This window comes from Apium graveolens, chromosome 2, assembly GCF_009905375.1.
Source record: "Apium graveolens cultivar Ventura chromosome 2, ASM990537v1, whole genome shotgun sequence".
Taxonomy (NCBI): domain Eukaryota; kingdom Viridiplantae; phylum Streptophyta; class Magnoliopsida; order Apiales; family Apiaceae; genus Apium; species Apium graveolens.
This window is the reverse complement of record NC_133648.1, coordinates 284,266,135-284,292,050: the sequence shown is the minus strand read 5'-3', so window position 1 is coordinate 284,292,050 and position 25,916 is coordinate 284,266,135. Positions and strand designations below refer to the sequence as shown.

Here is a 25,916-nt window from a genome sequence, read left to right as displayed (position 1 = left end):
GAGAATGCCGCCCAAGAAGAATATCTCGTCCAATTACTCTAAGAGAGACTCTGATGGGAGCCCAGTCATGAATGAGTTGCTAGATTTGTTGCGCCAATAGTCTAATCAAATGGCTCAGCAGCAAGATCAATTTCAGCAATAACAATTTCTGTAACACCAGCAACAACAACAACAATTCATACAGCAGCAACACCAGCAAATCCAACAGCAACAGTTGCAGCTTCAGCAACAACCTCAGCAAAGAGAGGTGAACCAAACTGTTAGTTTTAAATCTTTTCAGACGGTGAAGCCCCCAGAGTTTAAGGGTAAAGTGGACCCAGTTGATGCCAAAATTTGGTTAAAGGAGATGGAAAAAGCTTTTACCCTTACTCAAGTAAGTGATAATCTTAAGTCAGATTATGCGAGTTATTTGCTTAAGGGTGAAGCAAATTATTGGTGGGAATCCACTCGTGCCTTGGAAGAAGAGGCTCCTGTTTTATGGACCAGGTTTACAGAGTTGTTTTTGGAAAAGTATTTTCCGGATTGTTTGCAAAATCAGTTGGAGGTTGAGTTTCAGGAATTGAAGCAGGATGAAAAGAGTGCGGCAGAATATGAGGCCAATTTTATGGAATTGGCCCGATGGTACCTGTGTATGTGAGTACTGAAGCTCAGAAAGCGAAGAAGTTCCAGCAGGGACTAAAGCCAGAAATCCGTAGTGGAGTTGTAGCCTTGCAGCTCAAGATATATCCCTCTGTAGTTCAGGACGCTCTAGTAATTGAAAGTGATCAGAAGTTGGCTACCAAAGAAAAGGGTGATAAGAAGAGAAAGTCTGAAGGTACTACTGATGAGACGAATCCAAGAGGATCTGGTCAAAGGTTTCAGAAGAGATTTGGCCAAAATAGGAATAAAAGATTCAGAAGACCGACTTTTTCTCAGACTAGGCCTACTACTACTTCAGTTTCTTCCACTCCAAATCAGTCAGTTAATTCAGTGGTGGATTGTAAGTTATGTGGCAAGAGACATAGTGGTCCGTGCACAAGGGATGTTCAGTGTTTTAAATGTCATCAGAAGGGTCATTATGCATTAGAATGCAACTCAGAGAAACCCGCAGTTACTTGCTATAACTGTGGTAAGGTTGGACATCTTGCTAAGAAATGTAGGACTGCTACTTAAGGTACTGTATCTCAAGGACCAGCATCCAGCACAGCTAGAGCCAGAACCTTCAAGATGACCAAGAGATCCAATGCTCAGGATCCGGATGTGGTTGCAGGTACGCTCTCTCTCAATTCCATACCTGTTAAAGTTTTATTCGATTCAGGAGCATCTAAGTCCTTTATATCGAAAAAATGTGTGAATAAAATGGATTTAATATTAGAAGACTTGACTGAACCTTTGACTATTGAAGTGGCTAATCATGATAGAGTTTCAGTGAGTCAGTTTTGTCCTAAGTATCAATTAGAAATCCTCAAGCAGTCTTTTTCGGATGACTTAATACCCTTCAAGTTAGGAGAGTTCGATGTGGTTTTAGGAATGGATTGGTTATCCCAATATAAGGCAAACATTGAGTGTAGGAAGAAGAAGATTGTGATGTTTACAGAGGATAATGTTAAGGTAAATTATCAAGGACAGAGGCAAGAAAAGAAATTTCTCTCGATACTGGAGGCGAGGAAACTGTTAAGACAAGGATGCGAGGCTTACTTAGCCCATGTGGTAGACACTGAGAAGGAGGCACCTAATATGGACGAGATTCCAATCGTAAGGGAATTTTCGGACGTCTTTCCAGATGAGTAGCCAGGATTTCCATCAAATCGTGAGATTGAGTTTTCTATTGACTTAGTTCCCGGAGCAGAACCAGTTTCAAAAGATCCATATCAAATGGCTCCAGTTGAAATGAAAGAACTAGTTAAGCAACTTCAGGAATTATTGGATAAAGGTGTGATTAGGCCAAGCGTATCCCCGTGGGGTGTACCAGTGTTATTTGTAAAGAAGAAAGGCGGAAGCATGAGATTATGTATTGACTACCGGGAGTTGAATAAGTTAACTATCAAGAATAAGTATCCCCTACCCAGGATTGATGATTTGTTTGACCAACTTAAAGGAGCGTGCTACTTCTTGAAGATTGACTTGAGATCGGGCTACCATTAATTGAAGATTAAGCCTGAAGAGATACCAAAGACTGCATTCAAAACCAGATATGGACATTATGAGTTCCTAGTGATGTCATTTAGATTGACCAATGCGCCAGCTGCTTTCATGGATTTAATGAACAGGGTGTATAAGGAATAATTGGATAAATTTGTTATTGTATTTATTGATGATATCCTCATATACTCAAAGACTACAGAAGATCATGTAGAACACCTGAGAATTGCCCTACAAAGGCTAAGACAGAAGCAGTTGTACGCTAAATTTTTGAAGTGCGAATTTTGGTTGGATGAAGTTCATTTTTTGGGTCATGTAGTTGGTAAGGACGATATTACGGTGGATCCTGTAAAGATTGGGGTTGTGTCCAAGTGGAAATAGCCAAGGACCCCGACGAAAGTCAGAAGTTTTCTTCTATTAGCAGGTTATTACCGAAGATTTGTAAAATATTTTTCCAAGATTGCGACTCCATTGACCAAGCTAACCAGAAAGAATGAGAAGTTTATCTGGACAGATAAATGTGAGGAAAGCTTTCAGGAATTGAAGAAGAGATTAGTAACAGCTCCAGTTTTAGCATTGTCAGATGAGACTGAAAATTTTGTAATCTACAATGATGCTTTTTTGAAAGGTTTGGCTTGTGTGTTGATGCAACATGATAAAGTCATTGCTTACACCTCCACACAGTTAAAACCTCATGAGCAAAAATATCCAGTGCATGATTTAGAGTTAGCAGCGATCGTGTTCGCGTTGAAGCTGTGGAGACATTACTTGTACGGAGAAAAGTACGAGACCTATACGGACCATAAGAGCTTAAAATATATATTCACCCAGAAGGATCTAAACATGAGACAACGGAGATGGTTAGAACTGATTAAGGATTACGATTGTTCCATTAACTACCACCCAGGAAAAACCAATATAGTGGCAGATTCCCTGAGCAGGAAAGAAAGATTGAATATGATCAAGGTTGCTGAGGAATTAGCAAAAGAATTGGAAAATTTAGAAATTGAAGTTCGAATACCAGAAGGTAATAAGGAGCGATTGTATGAGATCACTTTTCAGCTAGAATTGATAGACAAGATTAAGAAGTATCAGGAAGAAATAATGGATCAAGGACTAGATAGTTTGACTGGAGAAGAACTTTGTACTGAAAAAGACAGTAAAGGTATGTTTAGGTTTTCCACAAGAATCTGGATTCCCAATGTGACTAAGCTGAAGAATGAAATTTTGCGAGAAGCCCATAATTCTAGGTTTTTTATCCACCCTGGGAGTACAAAAATGTACCAGGATTTGAAGCAGAACTTTTGGTGGCCAGGGATGAAAAAGAAAATAGCAGATTGGGTTAGTAAATGTCACACTTGCCAAATAGTGAAAGCAGAACATCAAATACCAAGTGGATTGTTATAACCTTTGGAAATTCCATAGTGGAAATATGAAGAAATTGTGATGTATTTTGTAGTAGGACTACCAAAGACGAAGTCGAACCATGATGCTATTTGGGTAATTATTGATAGACAGACGAAGTCTGCACATTTCCTCCCGATCAATGAAAAGTATTCTTTGGATAAGCTAGTCAAGTTGTATTTGGATGAATTTGTGACCAAGCGTGATGTCCCTGTGTCAATTGTATCTGATCGAGATCCAAGTTTTAATTCAAGATTTTAGACGAAATTCCAAGAATGTTTAGGAACTAAGTTGAAGTTGAGTATTGCTTACCATCCACAGACAGACGACCAAAGTGAAAGGACAATTAAGACCATAGAAGATATGTTGAGGGTTTGTACTTTGGATTTTAAAGGAAACTGGGATGATCACCTGCCATTAATTGAGTTTTCCTATAATAACAGTTATCATGCCAGTATAGGAATGCCACCCTACGAAGCTTTGTATGGATGTAAGTGTAGATCCTCACTCTATTGGGATGAAGTAGGAGAAAAGAAGTTGTTAGGTCCTGAGTTGGTTCAGCAAACCAAGGACGCAGTTGTATTGATTCAAAAAAGATTAGAATAAGCTCAAGATAGACAGTAAAAGAATGCAGACCTATATCTAAAGGACATGGATATTGAAATATGATCATTGGTATTGCTGAAAGTGTCGCCTTAAAAAGGATTGGTTAGATTTGGACAGAAAGGCAAACTGAGTCCTAGGTTTATCGGACCTTTGAAGTATTGCGAAAAGTTGGTAAAGTTGCCTATGAGCTGGCGCTACCGCCGCAATTGCAGCACATCCATAACGTGTTCCACGTGTCTATACTGAAGCGTTATATTCCTGATTCAAAGCAAGTTATTGAGTATGAACCAATCGAACTTCAGTCAGATTTGTCCTACGTGGAACGGCCGATTCGGATCCTATATCGTAAAGAACGAGTCCTTAGAAATAAGTCTATTCCCATAGTCAAAGTACTTTGGAGGAATCCTCGAGTAGAAGAATCTACTTGGGAGTTAGAGTCAGACATGTTTGACAAATATCCTCACTTGTTTAGTTAGATCAGATTCCGAGGGCGGAATCTTTTTAAGGGGAAGGATATAAAGACTCGTATATTTTTGCATTATTTAAATATGTAATTATTGAATAATTAAATAAATAAAATATGTGTATGGGTTCTGTCAGCTGGATATTATTTTTATTATTAATTATATGTGATCATTGGTGTTCGAGGATCATTTGCGTAATTAGTTGTTGAGCTGTGTTGTTTTATTTTTATATTTAAAAATGATTTTATTTAAGATTTATTTTCATAAATACTTAGATTATCCCTAAAATCATTTTTATTACTTTATAATTTTATTTATTATTTTTAGGAAATTTATAAAATTTAGAATTCAATATTTCATTAATTATTTATCACTGAATGATTTTCTGATTGTATTTTAGTATAAATTCGATATTAAAATCAGAAATGTTTGGAAAATTCTGAATTTCATATTTTTTTAAGTTTGGAATATTTCGAGAATTTTAAATTTATTTTGGAAATTTTTGGGATTAAATTCACCTGTACGTTCGTTCGCTGAATCGTTGAATGTGGATATTAGTTGCGTTCCAAAAATGATTTAAAAATTTCAAAAATTTTATATTATTAGTTTTAAATTATTATGAGATTTTTTAAAACTATTCTTGGGAATTATCGGGTTATTTTTACCCGTTGTGTGCTCGTTAAATCGATAAGTTACGATACAAATTCAACTTTTCGGGATAATTAATCAGATAAATACACTCAATCTTATCTCCTTCCCCAATTCAATCCATTGTCTCTCTCTCTCCTCGAATATTAGCTCTCTCTCTCTAATCTCTTTCAAGAACCTCTTAATTCCTCTATCAATCTCACTTCTCTGTTTCTTCCCTATTTCCCTATCTGTTCTCTATTCCCTTCCCATTCTCCTTTGTTCTCTGTGTTCGTCTGCTGTTATTTTTTTCCAGCAAGTCACCGCTGTGTCCCTACTACCGCCGTTTATTCGACTCTTGATTGCTCAATTGCGTGTGTATATATGTATCGTTTGTGTGTTTTTATATTGTATGTGTGTTTATATTGTGTGTGTGTTTATGCGGTGTGTGTATGTGCTTGGTGGTGGTGGCCGCTGCCTACTGGTGGTTGTGATAACCAGCAAATATTTGAACTATTTTATAAGTGTTGTGTATATATTCATAAATAGTCTTTGATATAATGGCAATTATGCGGATTCGTTATATATATTATAATTTTATCGTATGGCATTGCGAATGTTGCTAGAATATTTCTAAGCGTATAACTTTCGTACGCGAGTAAGATTTTCGTTACGCGATTAAATAGGTAGCGCAATTTGATAATATTCGAATAGTTGCGACTACGCGATTAAGTAATAATTGAGATTCTCACGATTTAGTGATATTTGAATAGTTGCGATTATGCGATAAATTATATTCTAATGTTGTGGAGTAGAGTGAATTTATTTGCAATTGCTTTTGTGATTTTTAATGTGTTAATTATATTTTACATGACTTATTCATTAGTGTGATAATGTTAGAAAATTCTTTTAATATAAATTTTTGTTCGAAATTTTTTGGAAACAATTTTATTAAACTTCTAAAATCTCATAGTATTTATGGTATTAATTTTGTGATTTATGTATTTATATTTTAATTACTAAAACACATTCTTTTTAATTATATTTTTAATAGTTATTGAATTACAAGTGTGCCCTTGCATGCAAATTCCACCCAAACAGAGATCAAGGGTAAGACTGACCTTTCACCCTCCACTAACTCCATTTTACCATCTAAATGACCAATAAAACCCTACATGCAAGTCATGCTAGTAGTAGAAGGAGGATAGAATGGTAAAAAGCAAAACCCACTTACTACTTGGATGAGACAAAAAGCTAGACCAAACACTCATCTTACATCGTTTTCTTCACCAACACATCACTCCACTCTCTCCTCTCCCTACTCCCTCTCGGCCGCGCCTAAACCCTCCCCACCCCTCTAATTTTCTTCCTCATTTATTTATTTTCTTTCACCTTTCAAGTCCTCTAAGCAAGGGTCAACTACATTTGGTTTGATATCATCATTTATGGTTAGTTTCCTAGTTGCATGTGGCTAAAGCCAAGGGTTTAACTTTGATTCTTGTGAATCTAGAGTTAAACTTAATGTGGCTCATAAAACTTGAGAAATAGATGGTCTTGATGAAGTGTCTTGCTTCTATTTTCAAGCCATGATCTTGGCCTCAAGCATTCGGCAACGACTCCGAAGGAGCCGAATGGATTTTGTGGTTTGTGTGTTAGTTTTGTTTGTTTTCAAAAAGAAAGAGACTTTGCATGTGGTTCTCAAAGAACTTATGATCTTTTAAAATATATTTTACAAAGTTTCCATCCTTGCATGCCATGATTTTTACAATAAAAGTTAAAGTTAATACTTGCATGTCGTAGTATAAGTGATATTTCAAATAAATATGCTATGTATAACTACTCGTACATTTCTGTAATATTTAAATATGTATTTATTAAATAATTAAATAAATAAATTATGTGTATGGGTTCTGTCCGTTGGATGTTAAATTTTGTTAATATTTTATTAATTACGTGTGATTATTGGTGTTCGAGGATCCTTTGTATAATTAGTTGTGACGTTGTGTTATTTATTTATTAGTTCAAGGTGATTTTATTCAAAATATATCTCCATAAATATTTGGATTGACTTTAAAATTATTTTTATCATTTAACAATTTTTTTTATAATTTTTAGGAATTTATGAAATTTAGAAATCAATATTTTATTGATTATTAATCTTTAAATGATTTTCTGATTGCATTATATTATAAATTCAGTATTAAATTCAGAAATATTTCAAAAATTATAAAATTTGTACTTTATTAAGTTTGGAATATTCTGGAAATTTTAAAATTATTTTGGAGATTTTTAGGATTTATTTGACCCGCGCGTTATTTCGTTTATTTGTAAAATAAGGATCCAGTGCATGTTTTAAAAATGATTTAAAAATCTTTAAAAATTTTGTTTAGTTAATTTTTAATTATTGTGCTAATTTTAAAATTATTTTGTTAAAATGTTAGAATTATTTTACTCGTAATTTGCCCGTTTAAATATACGTGATTCGTGTTTTTGCGGGCTTCCAAAATAAGTGTTGAAGATGGTAAATCATATTAATACCTAATATAAACAAAAACTTTCCCCAGCTCTGTTTCTCTTACGAGCCCTAGTTGCCTCTCTCAGGTTAATCTCTCTCTGCCCTCTCTCTCAAATCTTAATCTCTTTCGCTCTCCTCTCTCCCTCTGCGACCCTATTCATCTCTCTTTCTTCTTTTTCTCTTCCCCTCTCTTTTCCTTTTCTTTTCTTCCGTTTCTTCCCCTAGTCACCCCGTTTTGCCGCCTTGACTCTATTCCTCCGGCCACCTGTTGCCGCCGGTCTTCCGGCGAGGTAACAGTGGTGGGCCTGTGATATTGTTTTTGTGTGTGTGATTGCCGTGTATGTATAGCCTCTATGTATATCTTGTAATTGTTCCCCTATTTCTCTGTTATGCTGTTCGGTTTGGTTGTTTTGTTGTTGTTTCTCTTCCCTGTTCCGGTAAAACTCACCGCTGCCGCGCGTGTTGCGCGTGCTGGTAGCGGGACCCGTCCCTGGTTGTTGCCGTGACTGTTATTGCGTATTTGACTTATATTATTTCGATGAAATTACTTAATTTCTGAAATAAATCAGTTATGTGATTGGTGATTCGTGAAATAAATATTTTATTATGAGACTTATAGTAATTAATTGATGAAATTTATGAAGGATGCCCGATAATTACGGGAACACGTAAATTTTATCGTCGTCGGCGATAAGCTTCGGCGAGCCAACAGTGGACTATGATGATTTAATCTGTGTCCTACGATTTAAAAATACAAAATATGATTTAAATTAAAAAATATGAATTAAAGCGTGAATACGGATAATAATGATTAACAATTATATTTAATTGATATTGGTGAATTGGCGAATTGACGTTGTTGACTGTAATCGGTGGTTGGGTTTTGGATTGCGATTGATTGTGGTTGTGATTGTTTTTGACGTCGGGATGTTCAACGGGTTAGCCAATATGGAGGTGCTGCCCGATTTCCGGAAAATTTAATTACGAAAATACGAGGCCGTACCCAATGGCAATCGGAACGTCGATCTATTATATGTAACTATTTTGTACGAAATCTGATTATGTGTCGTGATGAAATACTTACGAAAATCGATAACCCTAATTTTAAAAAAGGATAAATATACCTATTTTCTGAAAACGAACACCGAACCGACTTGTGAAGACGTGAACCCTAATTGACACGTGTATTATTATATTGAAAATGTTACGAGTCGGGTTTGTTAAGTTAAGGGTAGATTGTTAGTGAGGATAGTCAAGCATATTCGGACGTCTAATTTAGGGTATTTCGGTTCCTGTAGGTTCCAGTCGAAATCCTTAGCATCCCGGTCGGTGCAAAGCCAGTCAGAAATTAGTGTTAAAGCATATTAAGGCAAGTACCCCTGACCATATCTTTATGGTTCAGCATATATGAATATATTATTGTTTTATTCTCGTAGTGGAACAGAACGTTTTAAGTTACGTATCCTCCGTCTTCAAATTGTTTTACTAACTTATGTTTTGGGGGAAAAGTAACTTCTGAAAATACCTATCTCTAAATTTTGAATAAAATGAAAATGTTTTAGAAGTGTGCTGTGATATAATTGTTCTGACAAGAGATAGGTAAATGATTTGGAAAACTGGATAAAAATGATCAGATAATTGGATGAGTGTGCGCAGGAGGCCCGTAACGGCCTGGAAGTTAGCGTAAAAGGCGAAGTGGTTGCGCACCCTATTATAACCACCAGCCCAGCGTGACAGGGACCTAGCTAGTCTCTGAGTTCCGGAACAAGTTTTCATAGGATAGCCAGGCTAGAGTTATCCTATGGAGATAGCCTGATCAGCTGTCTCACCAGGGATCATCCAATACTTTTATATCTGAGCAGGTGATTTTGAGGTTCCCGGAGAGGAACAAGTTTTATAGGTCCTGTGATGGGACAAGTTTTATGGTTCTCGTAACGGAACAAATAGTTTTATAGGTCCTGCGATGGGACGAATGATTTGAAAATGAAAGTAGCATGCTAAAATTTAACCCTGGTATTTACACAGCACAATTAATAAAATGTTTTAGAGAGCATGCTAGCTATTAAGATCCAGTTTTCAATAATTCATCAGTTTTCACCTGTTTACGCTTGTTTTACTTGTTTTCTACTAACAAGTTGTGATTTCTGTTCCTACAATTGTTCATTATAAATTATTTTAGTTAGTATTCATATAGTGGCACTGCTGAGTGGTTGATCGCTCACTCTTGCAAATGTGTTTGTATATTTTCGCATTGCAGATGCCTAGGAGATGTTGTTGTCTTGCTAAGGGCCAGTTTCCAATTCCTCCTATGTCGAGCTCCTCTGAATGGGTTGTGTCTGACCAAGTGTGGTCTGTGAGGTGCTGTAGAATAATAGTCATGGCAGGTTGCTTTCAATAAGTTGGTTTGTAATAAGTGTGTAACCTAAATTAGACTTGAACCTGGAAAAGATCTTGTGGAAGAGTTGTTTATATTGAAATAAAGTAAGTTAGTTGTGTTATAGTTGTAGTTTCATATTGTTAGTGATGTCAACTCCTGACCCGGGGTTGAGGCCGTCACAGGTTGGTATCAGAGCTACAGGTTTGAGTCCCTGATTTAGGTTAGGAATAGAGTCGGAAAGGTGTAGAGTTGGTGTATAGGGTGTGAATCAGCAACTCACATCTAGAGGAGCAAGTTTAAGAGTCTAGTCAAGGGTTTGAAGGTGTAACCCTGGCATATCTTGAGGATTCTGGAACTGCCCTGATCTTTAGTGTGTTTTCCCTGGTATATATGCCATTGGTAATGGCCAATAGGGATTCCTAGATAGTTTTTCCACGAGAACGAGTCCAACCATGTGAATTTAGTTAGTAAGTTGCTATATTAGTTGGTGGCTGTTATAGGTATTATTGCATGCTGCTAGTGTCATGTTGTTATTATTGTTGTTATTTTATTGTTGCAATTGTTGCTGATTTTGTTAAATCTAGCCACTCATTACAGTCGGACCCCAACTCAATGAGGGTGGGAATATTTTATTGCGGCAGCATTCTCTTGGCACATGAAAATGTTGCTACCCTGGGGCAATTCTTTTAAACTAAAATCATTTGCTATGTTTCAGGAGAAGGCCGCCCAAGAAGAATATTCCATCCAATTCCTCTAGCAGAGCTTCTGAAGGGGGCCCAGTTATGGGTGAGTTGCTAGATTTGTTGTGCCAACAGTCTAATCAAATGGCTCAACAGCAAGAACAATTTCAGCAGCAGCAGCAGCAATTTGTACAACAACAGCAACAACAGCAGTAGCAGCAACAAATTCAACAACAGCTGCAGCTTTAGCAGCAACGTCAGCAAAGAGGAGTGAACCAAACTGTGAGTTTTAAATCTTTTCAGTCGGTAAAGCCCCCAGAGTTTAAGGGCGAGGTGGACCCAGTTGCTTCCAGGATTTGGCTAAAGGAAATAGAGAAAGCTTTCACCCTCACACCAGTAAGTGATAATCTTAGATCAGACTATGCAAGCTATTTTCTCAAGGGTGAAGCGAATTATTGGGGGGAATCCACCCATGCCGTGGAAGGAGAAGGCCCTGTCTCTTGGGCCAGGTTTACAGAGTTGTTTTTGGAAAAATATTTTCCGGACTGTTTGCAGAACCAGTTGGAGGTTGAGTTTTTGGAATTGAAGCAGGATGAAAAGAGTGTGGCCGAGTATGAGGCCAAGTTTACGGAATTGGCCCGATTGGTGCCTGTGTATGTGAGTACTGAAGCTCAAAAAGCGAAGAGGTTCCAGCAGGGGCTGAAGCCAGAAATTCGCAGTGGGGTTGTAGCCTTGCAGCTCAAAACATATCCCTCTGTAGTTCAGGCCGCTTTAGTAATTGAAAGTGATCAGAAGTTGGCTGCCAAGGAAAAGGGTGATAAGAAGCGGAAATCTGAAAGCATCACTGGTGAAACGAATCCAGGAGGATCCAGTCAAAGGTTTCAGAAGAGGTTTGGCCAGAACAGAAATAAAAGATTTAGAAGACAGAATTTTCCTCAGGCTAGGTCTGCTGCCACCTCAGTTGCCTCCACTCCAGCTCAGTCATCAAACTCAGTAATGAATTGTAAGGTATGTGTGAAAAGACATAGTGGCCCATGTAAAAGGGATATTTAGTGCTTCAAATGCCATCAAAAGGGTCATTACGCATCAGAATGCAATTCAGAGAAACCCGCAGTTACTTGCTACAACTATGAGAAGGTGGGACATATGGCTCAGAGGTGTACGACAGCTACTCAAGGTACGGCATCTGAAGGACCGACATCCAGCACAGCTAAAGCCAGAACTTTCAAAATGACAAAAAGGTCCAATGCTCAGGACTCAGACGTAGTGGCAGGTACGCTCTCTCTCAACTCCGTACCTGTTAAAGTTTTATTTGATTCAGGAACATCTAAGTATTTTATATCAAAGGATTGTGTGGTTAAAATGGACTTAATGTTAGAAGATTTGGCTGAACCTTTGACTCTAGAAGTAGCCAATCAGGATAGAGTTTCAGTGAGTCAGTTTTGCCCTAAGTATCAATTGGAAATCCACGGGTACTCTTTTCCGGCTGATCTAATACCCTTCGAGCTAGGAGAGTTAGACGTGATTTTAGGAATGGATTGGTTGTCCCAGTATAAGGCTAACATTGATTGTAAGAAGAAGAAAATTTTAATGGTTACTGAGGATAATATTAAGGCGACTTATTAAGGACAAAGGAAAGAAAAGAAATTTCTCTCGATATTACAGACAAAGAAACTATTAAGACAAGGATGCGAAGCTTACTTAGCACATGTGGCAGACGTGGAGAAAGAAGTACTTGACCTAGACAAGATTCCAATAGTAAGGGAGTTCTCAGACGTCTTTCCAGATGAATTTCCCGGATTGCCACCGGATCGTGAGATTGAGTTTTCCATCGACTTAGTTCCCGGAGCATAACCAGTTTCAAAGGCTCCTTATCACATGGCTCTAGTTAAAATGAAAGAACTAGCTAAGCAACTCCAGGAATTGTTGGACAAAGGCATGATTAGGCCAAGTGTATCTCCGTGGGGTGCTCCAGTACTATTCGTAAAGAAGAACGATGGAAGTATAAGATTGTGTATCATTTATCGGGAGTTAAATAAGTTGACCATTAAAAATAGGTATCCCCTGCCAAGAATAGATGACCTGTTTGACCAACTTAAGGGAGCGTGCTATTTCTCAAAGATTGACTTGTGATCAGGTTATCATCAGTTAAAGATTAAGCCTGAAGACATACCAAAGACTGCATTCAGAACCCGATATGGACACTATGAGTTCTTAGTGATGTCGTTTGGATTGACCAATGCACCAGCTGCCTTCATGGATTTAATGAACCAGGTGTATAAAGAATACTTGGATAAGTTTATGATTGTATTTATTGATGACATCCTCATCTATTCAAAGACTAGAGAAGATCATGCTAACCATCTGAGGATTGCCCTACAAAGGCTAAAAGAGAAGCAGTTGTACGCAAAGTTTTCGAAGTGTGAATTTTGGTTGGATGAAGTTGAATTCTTAGGTCATGTAGTAGGAAAAGATGGAGTTAAAGTGGATCCCATAAAGATTGAGGCTGTATCCAAGTGGGAGCAACCAAAGACCCTGACGGAAGTCAGAAGTTTTCTAGGATTAGCAGGCTATTATCGAAGATTTGTAAAGGATTTCGCCAAGATTGCGACTCCATTGACCAAGTTGACCTGGAAGAATGAGAAATTTAATTGGAAGGAGAAGTGCGAGGAAAGCTTCTAAGAATTAAAAAAGAGATTAGTAACAGCTCCAGTACTAGCATTGCCAGATGAGACAGGAAACTTCGTAATCTATAGTGATGCTTCCTTGAAAGGTTTGGGTTGTGTATTATGCAACATGATAAAGTCATTGCCTACGCTTCCAGACAATTAAAACCTCATGAGCAAAAGTATCCAGTACATGATCTGGAGTTAGCAGCAATCGTGTTCGCGTTGAAGCCTTGGAGACATTACTTATACGGAGAAAAATGCGAGATTTACACGGATCATAAAAGTTTAAATTATATATTCACCCGGAAGGATCTAAACATGCGATAATGGAGATGGCTAGAACTGATTAAGGATTATGATTATTCCATTAATTACCATCCAGGCAAGGCCAATGTAGTGGCAGATGCCATGAGCATGAAGGAAAGTTTGAATGCGATCAAAGTTTCTGAGGAACTCGCTAAAGAATTGGAAAAGCTGGAAATTGAATTTTAAGTGCCAGATGAAAATATAGGAAAATTGTGTGAGATTATTTTTCAGTCGGAATTGATGGATAAGATTAGGAAGTGTTAGGAAGAAATGATGGATCAAAGATTAGATAGTTTAACTGGAGAAGAACTTTGCACACAAAAGGATAGCAAGGGTATGTATAGGTTTTCCTCGAGGATATGGATTCCTAATGTGGCTGAACTAAGGAATGAGATATTATGGGAAGATCATAATTCCAAGTTTTCCATTCACCCGGGAAGCACTAAGATGTACCAAGATTTGAAGATGAACTTTTGGTGGCCAGGAATGAAAAAGGAAATTACAAATTGGGTTCATAAATGCCATGTATGCCAGACAGTGAAGGCGGAACATCAAAGACCAAGTGGATTGTTGCAACCTTTGGAGATTCCACAGTGGAAATGGGAGGAAATTGCGATGGATTTTGTAGGACTACCAAAGACGAAATCGAACCATGATGCGATTTGGGTAATTATTGATAGATTGACCAAGTCTGCACATTTCCTCCCGGTCAATGAAAAGTATTCTTTGGACAGGCTAGTTAAATTATATTTGGATGAAATTGTGACCAGGCATGGAGTCCCTGGTTCAATCGTATCTGATCGAGATCCAAGATTTAATTCCAAATTTTGGATGAAATTCCAGGAATATTTAGGGACTAAATTGAAAATGAGTACCGCCTACCATCCCCAGACAGATGGCCAAAGTGAAAGAACCATTCAGATGATAGAAGACATGTTAAGGGTTTGTGCTTTGGATTTTAAAGGAAATTGGGACGAGCACTTGCCACTGATCGAGTTTTCTTATAATAACAGTTATCATGCCAGTATAGGAATGCCGCCCTACGAAGCCCTGTATGGACGTAAGTGTAGGCCCCTTCTCTATTAGGATGAAGCAGGAGAAAAGAAATTATTAGGCCCTGAATTGGTTCAACAGACCAAGAACGCGGTTGTATTGATTCGAAAAAGGTTAGAAGCAGCTCAGGATAGAAAGAAAAAGAACGCGGACCTTCATCGAAAAGACATGGATATGGAAATAGGATCGTTGGTGTTACTAAAAGTGTCGCCCTGGAAAGGATTGGTTAGATTTAGGAAGAATGGCAAGTTAAGTCCTAGATATTGTAGGATTTTAATCGCAGCGGGGGCATGGCAAAACACTTTTACACATATAAAATCCAAATAAAAGCATATAAATCGTGGTAAAAACATAGGGATCGAATCTAACCTTTAAAATAATTCGGAGACAACGATCAGAGATCCTTAGCAGTTGCTCCTCAAGTGTGAAGCACTCCACCGGTATCCACCAAGAAAACGATGTTAAGGAGGAGGAAGGAGGTGGAGAGAATTGGGTTTTCCAAACTTTTTGGGTTTTTTGGGTTCGAATAAAAGTAGGGTCTATAATAGTATATTTATAGGCAAAATTTTCAGCTGAAATTTTCCAATAAATATTATTATTATTATCCCATTTATTATTCTCATTAATAATTAAAACACCTTTTAATTATTATTCCTTTTTCTAAACACTTTAGAAATAATTCTCTCTCTTGATTTAATTTCAAAAAATTAAATCCTTAATTAATAATATTAAGAACTTTTCTTAATTAATTTATAATCAATTAAATCTCATTTAATCAATTATTAAATTTGCCAATTAATTATTTATTTCACAAATAAATAATTATTAGCAATTATTAATTAATTCCTCGACCATTAAATCATTCTCTTTTTATGGTGTGACCCTGTAGGTTCAATATTAAGCCGGTAGTAGAAATAAATAATAAAACTATTTTATCATTATTTATATAAATTCTCTAATTTATTAAATATGATTAATTAATTAATCACATTTATTCTACATCGTGAGGGATACTTCTCAGCATATCGTGACTATTCGGATAATATGAATTCACTTCTTAGAATACCAAGAACCTATTCAGTGAATAGTTACCGTACAATAAACTCCTTCTACCCTACAATGTCCCGATTAAATACAAGGCATGGATCTCGTGTCAAGCCTATCTAATTCAATCACTTGTTTACCATTTACTATGTTTAGTTCTATGCAAATTAGAAACTCCTTTCTAATTTCATTCACTCTGGCCAGAGATTCCTGAACTAGCAAAAGTGGATCAGCCTTGAACATTCGCTTCCTTCACTGGAAGGGGTAGATCTTTTATTGATCATACACTATCTTCGTGTACAAATTCCTATACCCAGTAGAGCTCTAATAATTGTCCCTGGAGACTAAGAACTAAACCAAAGCATAGTTCAGTGTACACAAGATGACTATGATGACCTCAAGTCTAAGGATACTTGTACAACTATCACTATGTGAACAACTGCTGACACGTGAGTGAACTCCATCAGTTGTTCAGCTGTGCGAGTCATGTTCAGTGAACTTATTCTATAATAAGCACCTACATACTAGCTATAGTGTCACCACACAAATGTCTATGAGAACAGACATCCTTCATAATGAAGCAAGCATAGTATGTACCGATCTTTGCGGATTATTAATTACCAGTTAATAATCCTATGATCAGGAACTATTTAAGTTTAGAGTTATCATCTTTTAGGTCTCACTATTATGATCTCATCATAATCCATAAAAAGCTTTACTCTAAACTATGGTATATCTTATTTAAACACTTAAATAGATAGAGCCCGTAATAAAAACAAAACAAGTCTTTTATTAATATCAATGAAATCAAAACAGATTACATAAAAAGTTATTCCTAAATCCTAATACATGATTGGACTTAGGACATATTCCTTTCAATCTCCCACTTGTACTAATGCCAATCACTTTGGTATCTAATACCCATCTTGTCTTTATGACGAGCAAAGTGACTTTCATAAAGTAGTTTTGTGAGTGGGTCTGCTATGTTGTTATGTGTGTCAACTTTAATTCAATACAATACAAGAAATGTTACCACGCTCCCACTAACCCTTTCTAGACACATGGTTCATCTATGTTTTTGATAAAATCAAACTCTTTGATTATCTCATCAAAATGAATGTTCCATCTTTCGAGAAGCTTGCTTCAAACCACATATGGTTCGCAGTAGCTTACACACTAGGCTTTCATTTCCCTTGGAAAGAAAACCATGTGGCTATATGCCAGATCTCATAGTCGTAGTAAGTAGCAATCGCAAGCAAAATCCGAACTGATTTTAACAGGGCTACAGGTAAAAGGTTTCATCAAAGTCAATCCATTGCCTTTGTTTGAATCCTTTTGCCAAAAGCCTGGCCTTATAGGTCTCCACCTGGCCATCTGCTATAATCTATCTTTTGTATACCGTATACATAGATTCCATTCCGGATTTCATGGCACTATGCCATTTCTCCGAGTCAACACTATTCATAGCCTCATTATAGGTCACAGGGTTGTCATCATCAATGATCGACAACTCATTGTCATTCTTAATGACAAGGCCATAATACCTCTCAGGTTGGCGAGACACTCTCCCTGATCTATGAATGGGCTGTTCCACAAAAGGTTGTTCAGTCAGAACAGGTGTTTCCACTCGATCTGTAGTAGTTTGTGCTTCTTGAACTTCATCAAGTTTAATTTTGCTCCCACTGTTTCCTTCAAGGATAAACTCCTTTTCCAAGAAGGTAGCATGTCTGGAGACAAACACCCGATGATCGGTGCAAAAGTAATACCCTAAAGTCTCTTTAGGATATCCCACAAAACTACATTTTACGGATCGATATTCCAGCTTATCTGGGTTAACTTACTTGACATAAGCTGGACATCCCCTAATCTTAACGTGTTTAAGACTCGGTTTCCTTTCTTTCCATATCTCATACGAAGTTTGAGGAACAGATTTTGGAAGGCACCTTATTCAGTAAATATGCTGAGGTTTCCAATTCATAACCCCATAGGAATACTGGAAGATTTGCATAGCTTATCATGGACCGAACTATGTCTAACAAAGTTCGATTTCTCCTTTCAGATATCAATCTGGAGGCGTCCACTGGGAGACTATACCATTTACTTTGAGATAATCTAGAAACTCTCCATTCAAGTATTCACCACCTCGATCTAATCGAAGAATTATAGTACTATGTTTGCTTTGTTTCTCCACTTCATACTTATACTCTTTGAACTTTTCAAAGGCTTCAGACTTGTGTTTCATCAAACACATATCCGAATCTAGATCTATTATCCATGAAAGTAATGAAGTATGAAAATCCACCCATGGCTTGCCTAGACATTGGTCCACATACATCTGTGTGTACCGTTCCTAGCAAATTTTCAGCCCTCTCTCCATGTCTACTAAATGGAGACTGCAGTGCCACTATGAAGTGAGATTTTCATCATCCCATTTCTTTTATTAGTTTGTTCAATCTAAAGTAAATTATGTCACATTTATACAGACCATTATTTAAAGTACCACGTCCATAAAGAATATTATCTCTAAGAATAGAACATTCATTATTCTCAATAATAAATGAAAATCCAGCCAAGTCTTACATGGGAATAATATTCCTCACAATCGAGGGAACAAAATAACACTTATTTAAAACAATAGTGTTGCCCGTAGGCATATGTAAATGAAATGATTCTACATCTTCAGCAGCAACTCTTGCTCCATTTCCCATCAGTAGAATCACCTCATTTTCCTCAAGAGTCCTACTTCTCCTTGGTCCCTGCAACAAATTGCAGATATGAGAACCACAGGCGGTATCTAATACCCAAGTAGAAATTTGATTTAATGACTATTCACTTCTATCATGAACATACCTGAATCAGAAGCGGTAGTCTCACTACCCTTCTTCTTCTTCAATTCTGCAAGGTAAACCTTGTAGTTCCTCTTCCAGTGCCCCACCTTGTTACAGTGAAAGCAAACAATTTTGCTCTTGGGGTCTTCAGCTTTTGGTGGAACCGGCTTTTCTTCACCTACTTTCTTCTTCTTGGAAGAGTTCCTCTTCCTTTTTTTAGGATTGGAACCTTCACCAATTAGAAGAACATAACTCTTCTTAGGGGGAAAATTCGATTCCGCAGTCTTCAACATGTTGTGGAGTTCAGGCAGGCTGACATCCAACTTATTCATGTGAAAGTTCACAACAAACTGCGAGAACGAACTCAAAAGCGATTGCAAGACCAAGTCTTGGCTCAGCTCCCCATCCATGGCAAAACCAAGTTGTCCAAGACGTTCAATCAAATTGATCATCTTAAGTACATGGTCATTCACAGATGATCCCTCAGACATCCTACAACCGAACAGCTCCTTCGATATCTCATATCGAGCTGTCCTCCCTGCCACATCATACAACTCTTGTAGATGCATTAGGATAGTGTGAGCATCTATATGCTCATGTTGCTTCTGTAGCTCAATGTTCATGGAAGCTAGCATGATGCATTGAGCAACATTTTCATCATCTATCCACTTACGATACACAACATGTTCATCATTATGTGCATCACTAACAGGTTCAGTAGGCTTAGGTGAGTCAATCACGTATTCCAGCTTCTCAATCCTGAGAACAATTCTCAAGTTTCGAAGCCAGTCAGCATAATTAGGACCAGTCAATTTGTGAGCATCTAGTATGCTCCTGAGTGATAGTGCAGAAGACATAATGTATATTGTAAATCTGTAAATGATAAACACATAACAACACTTAGAAAATATTCGATTTCATTTTAAAACACTACATGAATCGGGTCTTTATTCACAAGTGGCTCCCACTAGTTTATCTAATTTATTCAACCCCCTACGTGAAAAATTAAGCATTATAATGCTAGTGGGAATAGGGATCCTACATTCCATTACAAAACCCCGATTGTAGCACGAACCGCCATGTAATGTTCAATAGGCAGACAACTCTTGTCAATTACATCTAATGGTATTCCCTAATCAAACTTTAGCCTCTTGAATAATTGAGTCTCGGCTGTGGCACGACAAACTCAATATTCTAAGTCAAGTCTAACCCAACATTCCGTACAGTTGAATCAGTCCCCAAAGGCCCACAGCTGTAGCACGTACCGACCTTTAGATTCTTATTCAATGTACACATCTCTATGTAATAGACAAGTATTTCTTATTTCGAAATCAAAGCTCTCGGCTGTAGCACGAACCGACAATGATTCAAAAATAAGAACTACTTTCTATCATGTTGGAAGGCTATGACCGACACAAGCCCGTTGTATTATTGGCCAATTACTAGTTGATATTATTTAATTTTAGAGGGATTATATTACGTTACAATCATAATCATATTATAAAGAGATTCTTCCTTTTAAATTAAATATTTCAAATCAATAATCAATAATCAGATGATTCCCAGATCGGGTGGAGCATTGTCAAGAGGCGTCACTTAATAACCCTTTCTTACAGATAGAAATCTGTTGTTGACAGAATCATCCTTTCTCTCTTATCGAAAATTCATATTCAATTACGTGTTTCACAAACACAAGAATCTCATGATTGTATTCATAATATTATTCTTAAGGTTATGAAACAATTTCACTATACTAGGTTGTCTAACAAACGCCTTATGTTCATTTAAGTTCACCTAAATCTATCATCGCATGATAAACTAAGCATATATCACATATATCAACATGAATAAACATCAAGGTAGGCATGTTATATCATCTAGCACATTATTCTAAGTATTATACATCTCTATGTATCACATGAAGCATTTAAAAGCAGTTAAAACAGTTAAAAACAACTTTAAAACACTTCCGGGAAATATAAACAGTTCAAAAGTTTTATATAAACTAAAATTGATCACTCCATTAGATCCGTCTCGGAAAAACGAATCCAACGGTATATTGTACGCCCAAAACGGACTTACGAAACTCCCAGAAAATCAATTTTAATGTAAACAGTCGGGCTGTAACGCATTACAGGAACGCGTTACAAGCCCTGTAACGCATTCCGGTGATGCGTTAGAACCCTTTTAACCAATTAAAAGGTGTAACGCATTCCGTGAATGCGCCACAAGGTGTAACGCATTCCCGGAATACGCGAAACCCCTTTATTTTTATTTTTATTTCTTTTCTTGCAGCAGCCGCCTTTTCTCTCCTCGAACAACGTGCCGCCTGACATTCTCTGTTCTTTTTCTTTCTTTCCGTGCAGACAGAATATGCAGACAACAGCATACAATACAAACATATATATATACTATATATACATATATTTATACTTATTAAATTATGAATTTAATTACAAGAACTTCAAAAATTCATAATAAAAAATCTATACATCATAAAATTATGAAAAAAATACTCAGACGATCTACAACACTTGTAGAACCCAGATCAACATTCAAAATTATTCTGAGAAATGATTTCTCATCAGACATAATTAATCCATAATATAATTTGTAAAACTCATAATTAATTCATACAAGCACATAAAATTCTGAAATTTTTACCACAGATCTATATGCATATAACCTATGCTCTGATACCATTATAGAATTTTAATCACAGCGGGGCATGGCAAAACACTTTTACACATATAAAATCCAAATAAAAACATATAAATCGTGGTAAAAACATAGGGATCGAATCTAACCTTTAAAATAATTCGGAGACAACGATCAGAGTTCCTTAGCAGTTGCTCCTCAAGTGTGAAGCACTCCACCGGTATCCACCAAGAAAACGATGTTAAGGAGGAGGAAGGAGGTGGAGAGAATTGGATTTTCCAAACTTTTTGGGTTTTTTGGGTTCGAATAAAAATATGGTCTATAATAGTATATTTATAGGCAAAATTTTCAGCTGAAATTTTCCATAAATATTATTATTATTATCCCATTTATTATTCTCATTAATAATTAAAACACCTTTTAATTATTAATCCTTTTTCTAAACACTTTAGAAATAATTCTCTCTCTTGATTTAATTTCCAAAAATTAAATCCTTAATTAATAATATTAAGAACTTTCCTTAATTAATTTATAATCAATTAAATCTCATTTAATCAATTATTAAATTTGCCAATTAATTATTTATTTCACAAATAAATAATTATTAGCCATTATTAATTAATTCCTCCACCATTAAATCATTCACTTTTTATGGTGTGACCCTGTAGGTTCAATATTAAGCCGGTAGTAGAAATAAATAATAATAAAACTATTTTATCATTATTTATATAAATTCTCTAATTTATTAAATATGATTAATTAATTATTCACATTTATTCTACATCGTGAGGGATACTTCTCAGCATATCGTGACTATCCGGATAATATGAATTCACTTCTTAGAATACCAAGAACCTATTCAGTGAATAGTTACCGTACAATAAACTTCTTCTACCCTACAATGTCCCGATTAAATACAAGGCATGGATCTCGTGTCAAGCCTATCTAATTCAATCACTTGCTTACCATTTACTATGCTTAGTTCTATGCAAATTAGAAACTCCTTTCTAATTTCATTCACCCTGGCCAGAGATTCCTGAACTAGCAAAAGTGGATCAGCCTTGAACATTCGCTTCCTTCACTGGAAGGGGTAGACCCTTTATTGATCATACACTATCTTCGTGTACAAATTCCTATACCCAGTAGAGCCCTAATAATTGTCCCTGGAGACTAAGAACTAAACCAAAGCATAGTTCAGTGTACACAAGATGACTATGATGACCTCAAGTCTAAGGATACTTGTACAAATATCACTATGTGAATAACTGCTGACACGTGAGTGAACTCCATCAGTTGTTCAGCTGTGCGAGTCATGTTCAGTGAACTTATTCTATAATAAGCACCTACATACTAGCTATAGTGTCACCACACAAATGTCTATGAGAACAGACATCCTTCATAATGAAGCAAGCATAGTATGTACCGATCTTTGCGGATTATTAATTACCAGTTAGTAATCCTATGATCAGGAACTATTTAAGTTTAGAGTTATCATCTTTTAGGTCTCACTATTATGATCTCATCATAATCCATAAAAAGCTTTATTCTAAACTATGGTATATCTTATTTAAACACTTAAATAGATAGAGCCCGTAATAAAAACAAAACAAGTCTTTTATTAATATCAATGAAATCAAAACAGATTACATAAAAAGTTATTCCTAAATCCTAATACATGATTGGACTTAGGACATATTCCTTTCAGATATATCGGACCTTTTGAAATATTGAGGAAAGTTGGTAAAGTTGTCTATGAGTTGGCATTGCCACCGCAGTTACAACACATCCACAATGTATTCCATGTGTCCATGCTGAAGCGTTATATCCCCGATTCAAACCAAGTTATTGAGTATGAACCCATCAATCTTCAGCCAGATTTGTCCTACGTGAAATGGCCGATCCAGATCCTAGATCGTAAAGAGCGAGTTCTTAGAAATAAGTCTATTCCCATAGTTAAAGTACTGTGGCGGAATCCTCGAGTAGAAGAGTTCACTTGGGAATTAGAGTCAGATATGCTTGACAAATATCCTCATTTGTTTAATTATATCAGATTCTGAGGACATAATCTTTTTAAGGGGGAAGGATATAACGACTCGTACATTTCTGTAATATTTAAATATGTATTTATTAAATAATTAAATAAATAAATTATGTGTATGGAATCTGTCGGTTGGATGTTAAATTTTGTTAATATTTTATTAATTACGTGTGATTATTGGTGTTCGAGGATCCTTTGTATAATTAGTTGTGACGTTGTGTTATTTGTTTATTAGTTCAAGGTGATTTTATTCAAAATATATCTCCATAAATATTTGGATTGACTCTAAAATTATTTTTAACGTTTAACAATTTTATTAATTATTTTTAGGAATTTATGAAATTTAGAAATCAATATTTTATTGATTTTTAATCTATAAATGATTTTCTGATTGCATTATTGTCACACCCCCAACTTAACAATACATAATATATAACTATTATAATATTTAGAAGAGAGTAATTACAACTGAATCCAAGATCTTACAGTTTAGGGTTTGGAACAGCCCAACACTACTAACTATTACAACAAGTTTTAGCATCGTCCTCACACAAAACTATCTCTTATTCTACCTGAGCTCGGACATATGCATCGGCGTCACAAGTCTTACGTGCTGTCTGCTTGAATCTAACCATAGCTGCTAGCTGAAATATCAGGGTTAAAGTAAGGAGTGAGCCAAATGCTCAACAAGTGCTAAACAGTACGATACGAAACATAAATCGAGATATATATATTAAAGAATGACAATGCGAAGATATAACTAATAATAACAAGAGATGAAATTTGGGTGATGGCATCATTTGCTTGAATCAAAACATTTTCAAAATCATAACTTAATCAAAATCATTTTATGACGCTACGGATTACAGCCGGTGATCAGCCGTGAAGTAATCCCGAACCTCGCTGGGTTCTAAAATATTAATGGGATCCCTAGGCAACTTTTAAGCCTACAATATAAGTGTGGAAAGGACTCGCGTCTCAGTCCAGATCCACTATTCAAAGAAAACATTTATCCCCCTTTGGGACTGAAAATCTACATTTTAATCATTTCAAAAACTGATGCCGATTTATAATAAAATCTCTTAAGTAGTAAACATTTTTATCAAGGGATTATAGATCAACTTTAAAACACTGGAAATATGTCACCAAATTTCAGGGCCATGATCCACTAGACTTTACTATATTAGGGTAATTGAAAGGTTTCTATATACAAGAACTTTGACAAGGAGATTTAGCAAGGCTATTGGATAATATGAAAGAGTAATGCCAAACTAGGCTTAAAGCAATGGTTTTCGACAAGGTACAAGTACTAGAACATTAAGAAGATAAGCTTCATGAATACTAGGGGTGTTAAGGTATGAAGAAAATGATCTTTAGCTCAAGGTATATCAGGATTGTCGAACTTTAGGGTAAGAAAAAGGGTTATCAATCAATTAAGAACAACTTTAAAGAATATCTGGCTTTTAGGTATCAAGGTAAAGTTTCTATTGGGATTCAAGCATCAGGGTGAGATGTCAATATTTTAGGAATCAATAGCATGTTAATCAAGAGGATCAATCAAGTATTATATCAAATCTCTATTTTATCATGGCATTCCAATTACTTTGATATACTAGCGTGATACGGCTTTTGATCTACTTGCAATATGTACTTGAGGGTTCATGGAATTTCTATATAATACGAAGATAGATTTAAGAATAGCTTGGTTCAAGTATATCAAAATAACTCAGGATACTCGCATCAATATATATGAACTAATTACCACACATTTGTAGTATAAACGAAAAACAGGTTGAATCACTTGCCTTGAGAAAGGCTGGTCTGGTCTGGCTGACAGGAGCAACTGGAAGCTTTACTCGACCTTTATGGTAAGTTTACCCTCGTCTCGAGATCCTACACAATTAATAATAACCTCATTATAATATATTCTCACCAACTCAACCTATTTTTAACCCGAAATTAAACACAAATGGCACTTAGGCCTATATGCACGCAATTTCTAATCACCTCATAAATACCATACTACACATAGCCACATATACTCACATATCATATTTTAATATCAAATAATATCACACATACCATATTTCAACACTAGGCTTGGATGATCTCAATCCCCAACTAAGTCACTTGATCGCTAAACTAGACAAAGTCTCCAAATTTTAGCCTCCTAACTCGATGTGCCTTTACTAAACTATCCAAAACCTATTGACCCTCACTTGGTACTTTCACTCTACTGGCTTTATTCTATCTTGCAACTATAGTGGTCAACCTAGGTCTCACTCATAAGTGCTCTAAAACTATGTGATAAGTGAAAGTGCTTACTAAGGAAAATTTCAGAATGCCATCTATGGTTTCTTGAGTGCATTAGACACTCTTAAACTACAAGTTTACCTCCAAAACTTCTACACTAGACTCTTATGACCATAAGGCATCTCCCAAACTTGATGTGGCTCAAGGGCCTAGCTTGGGCCTAAGCTTAAAGTCCATGGTTCCCCTGTTTTTCTGGGCAAAAAATGCCCTGAC

The 25,916-nt window shown here is 36.3% G+C and overlaps 1 protein-coding gene across 1 annotated transcript; it reads left to right on the top strand.

Annotated features, from left to right (window-relative positions):
* Positions 1 to 1,338: 1,338 nt before the first annotated feature.
* LOC141701603 (uncharacterized) lies at positions 1,339 to 1,770 on the top strand. The gene has a single exon (XM_074505245.1). The coding sequence runs from the start codon at positions 1,339 to 1,341 to the stop codon at positions 1,768 to 1,770; it is 432 nt and encodes a 143-aa protein (XP_074361346.1).
* The last annotated feature ends 24,146 nt before the right edge of the window (positions 1,771 to 25,916 follow it).

What these genes read in the sequence shown, in the direction of transcription:
- LOC141701603 (XM_074505245.1), top strand. Translation starts at nt 1,339, where the DNA reads ATGGATTTAATATTAGAAGACTTGACTGAACCTTTGACTATTGAAGTG.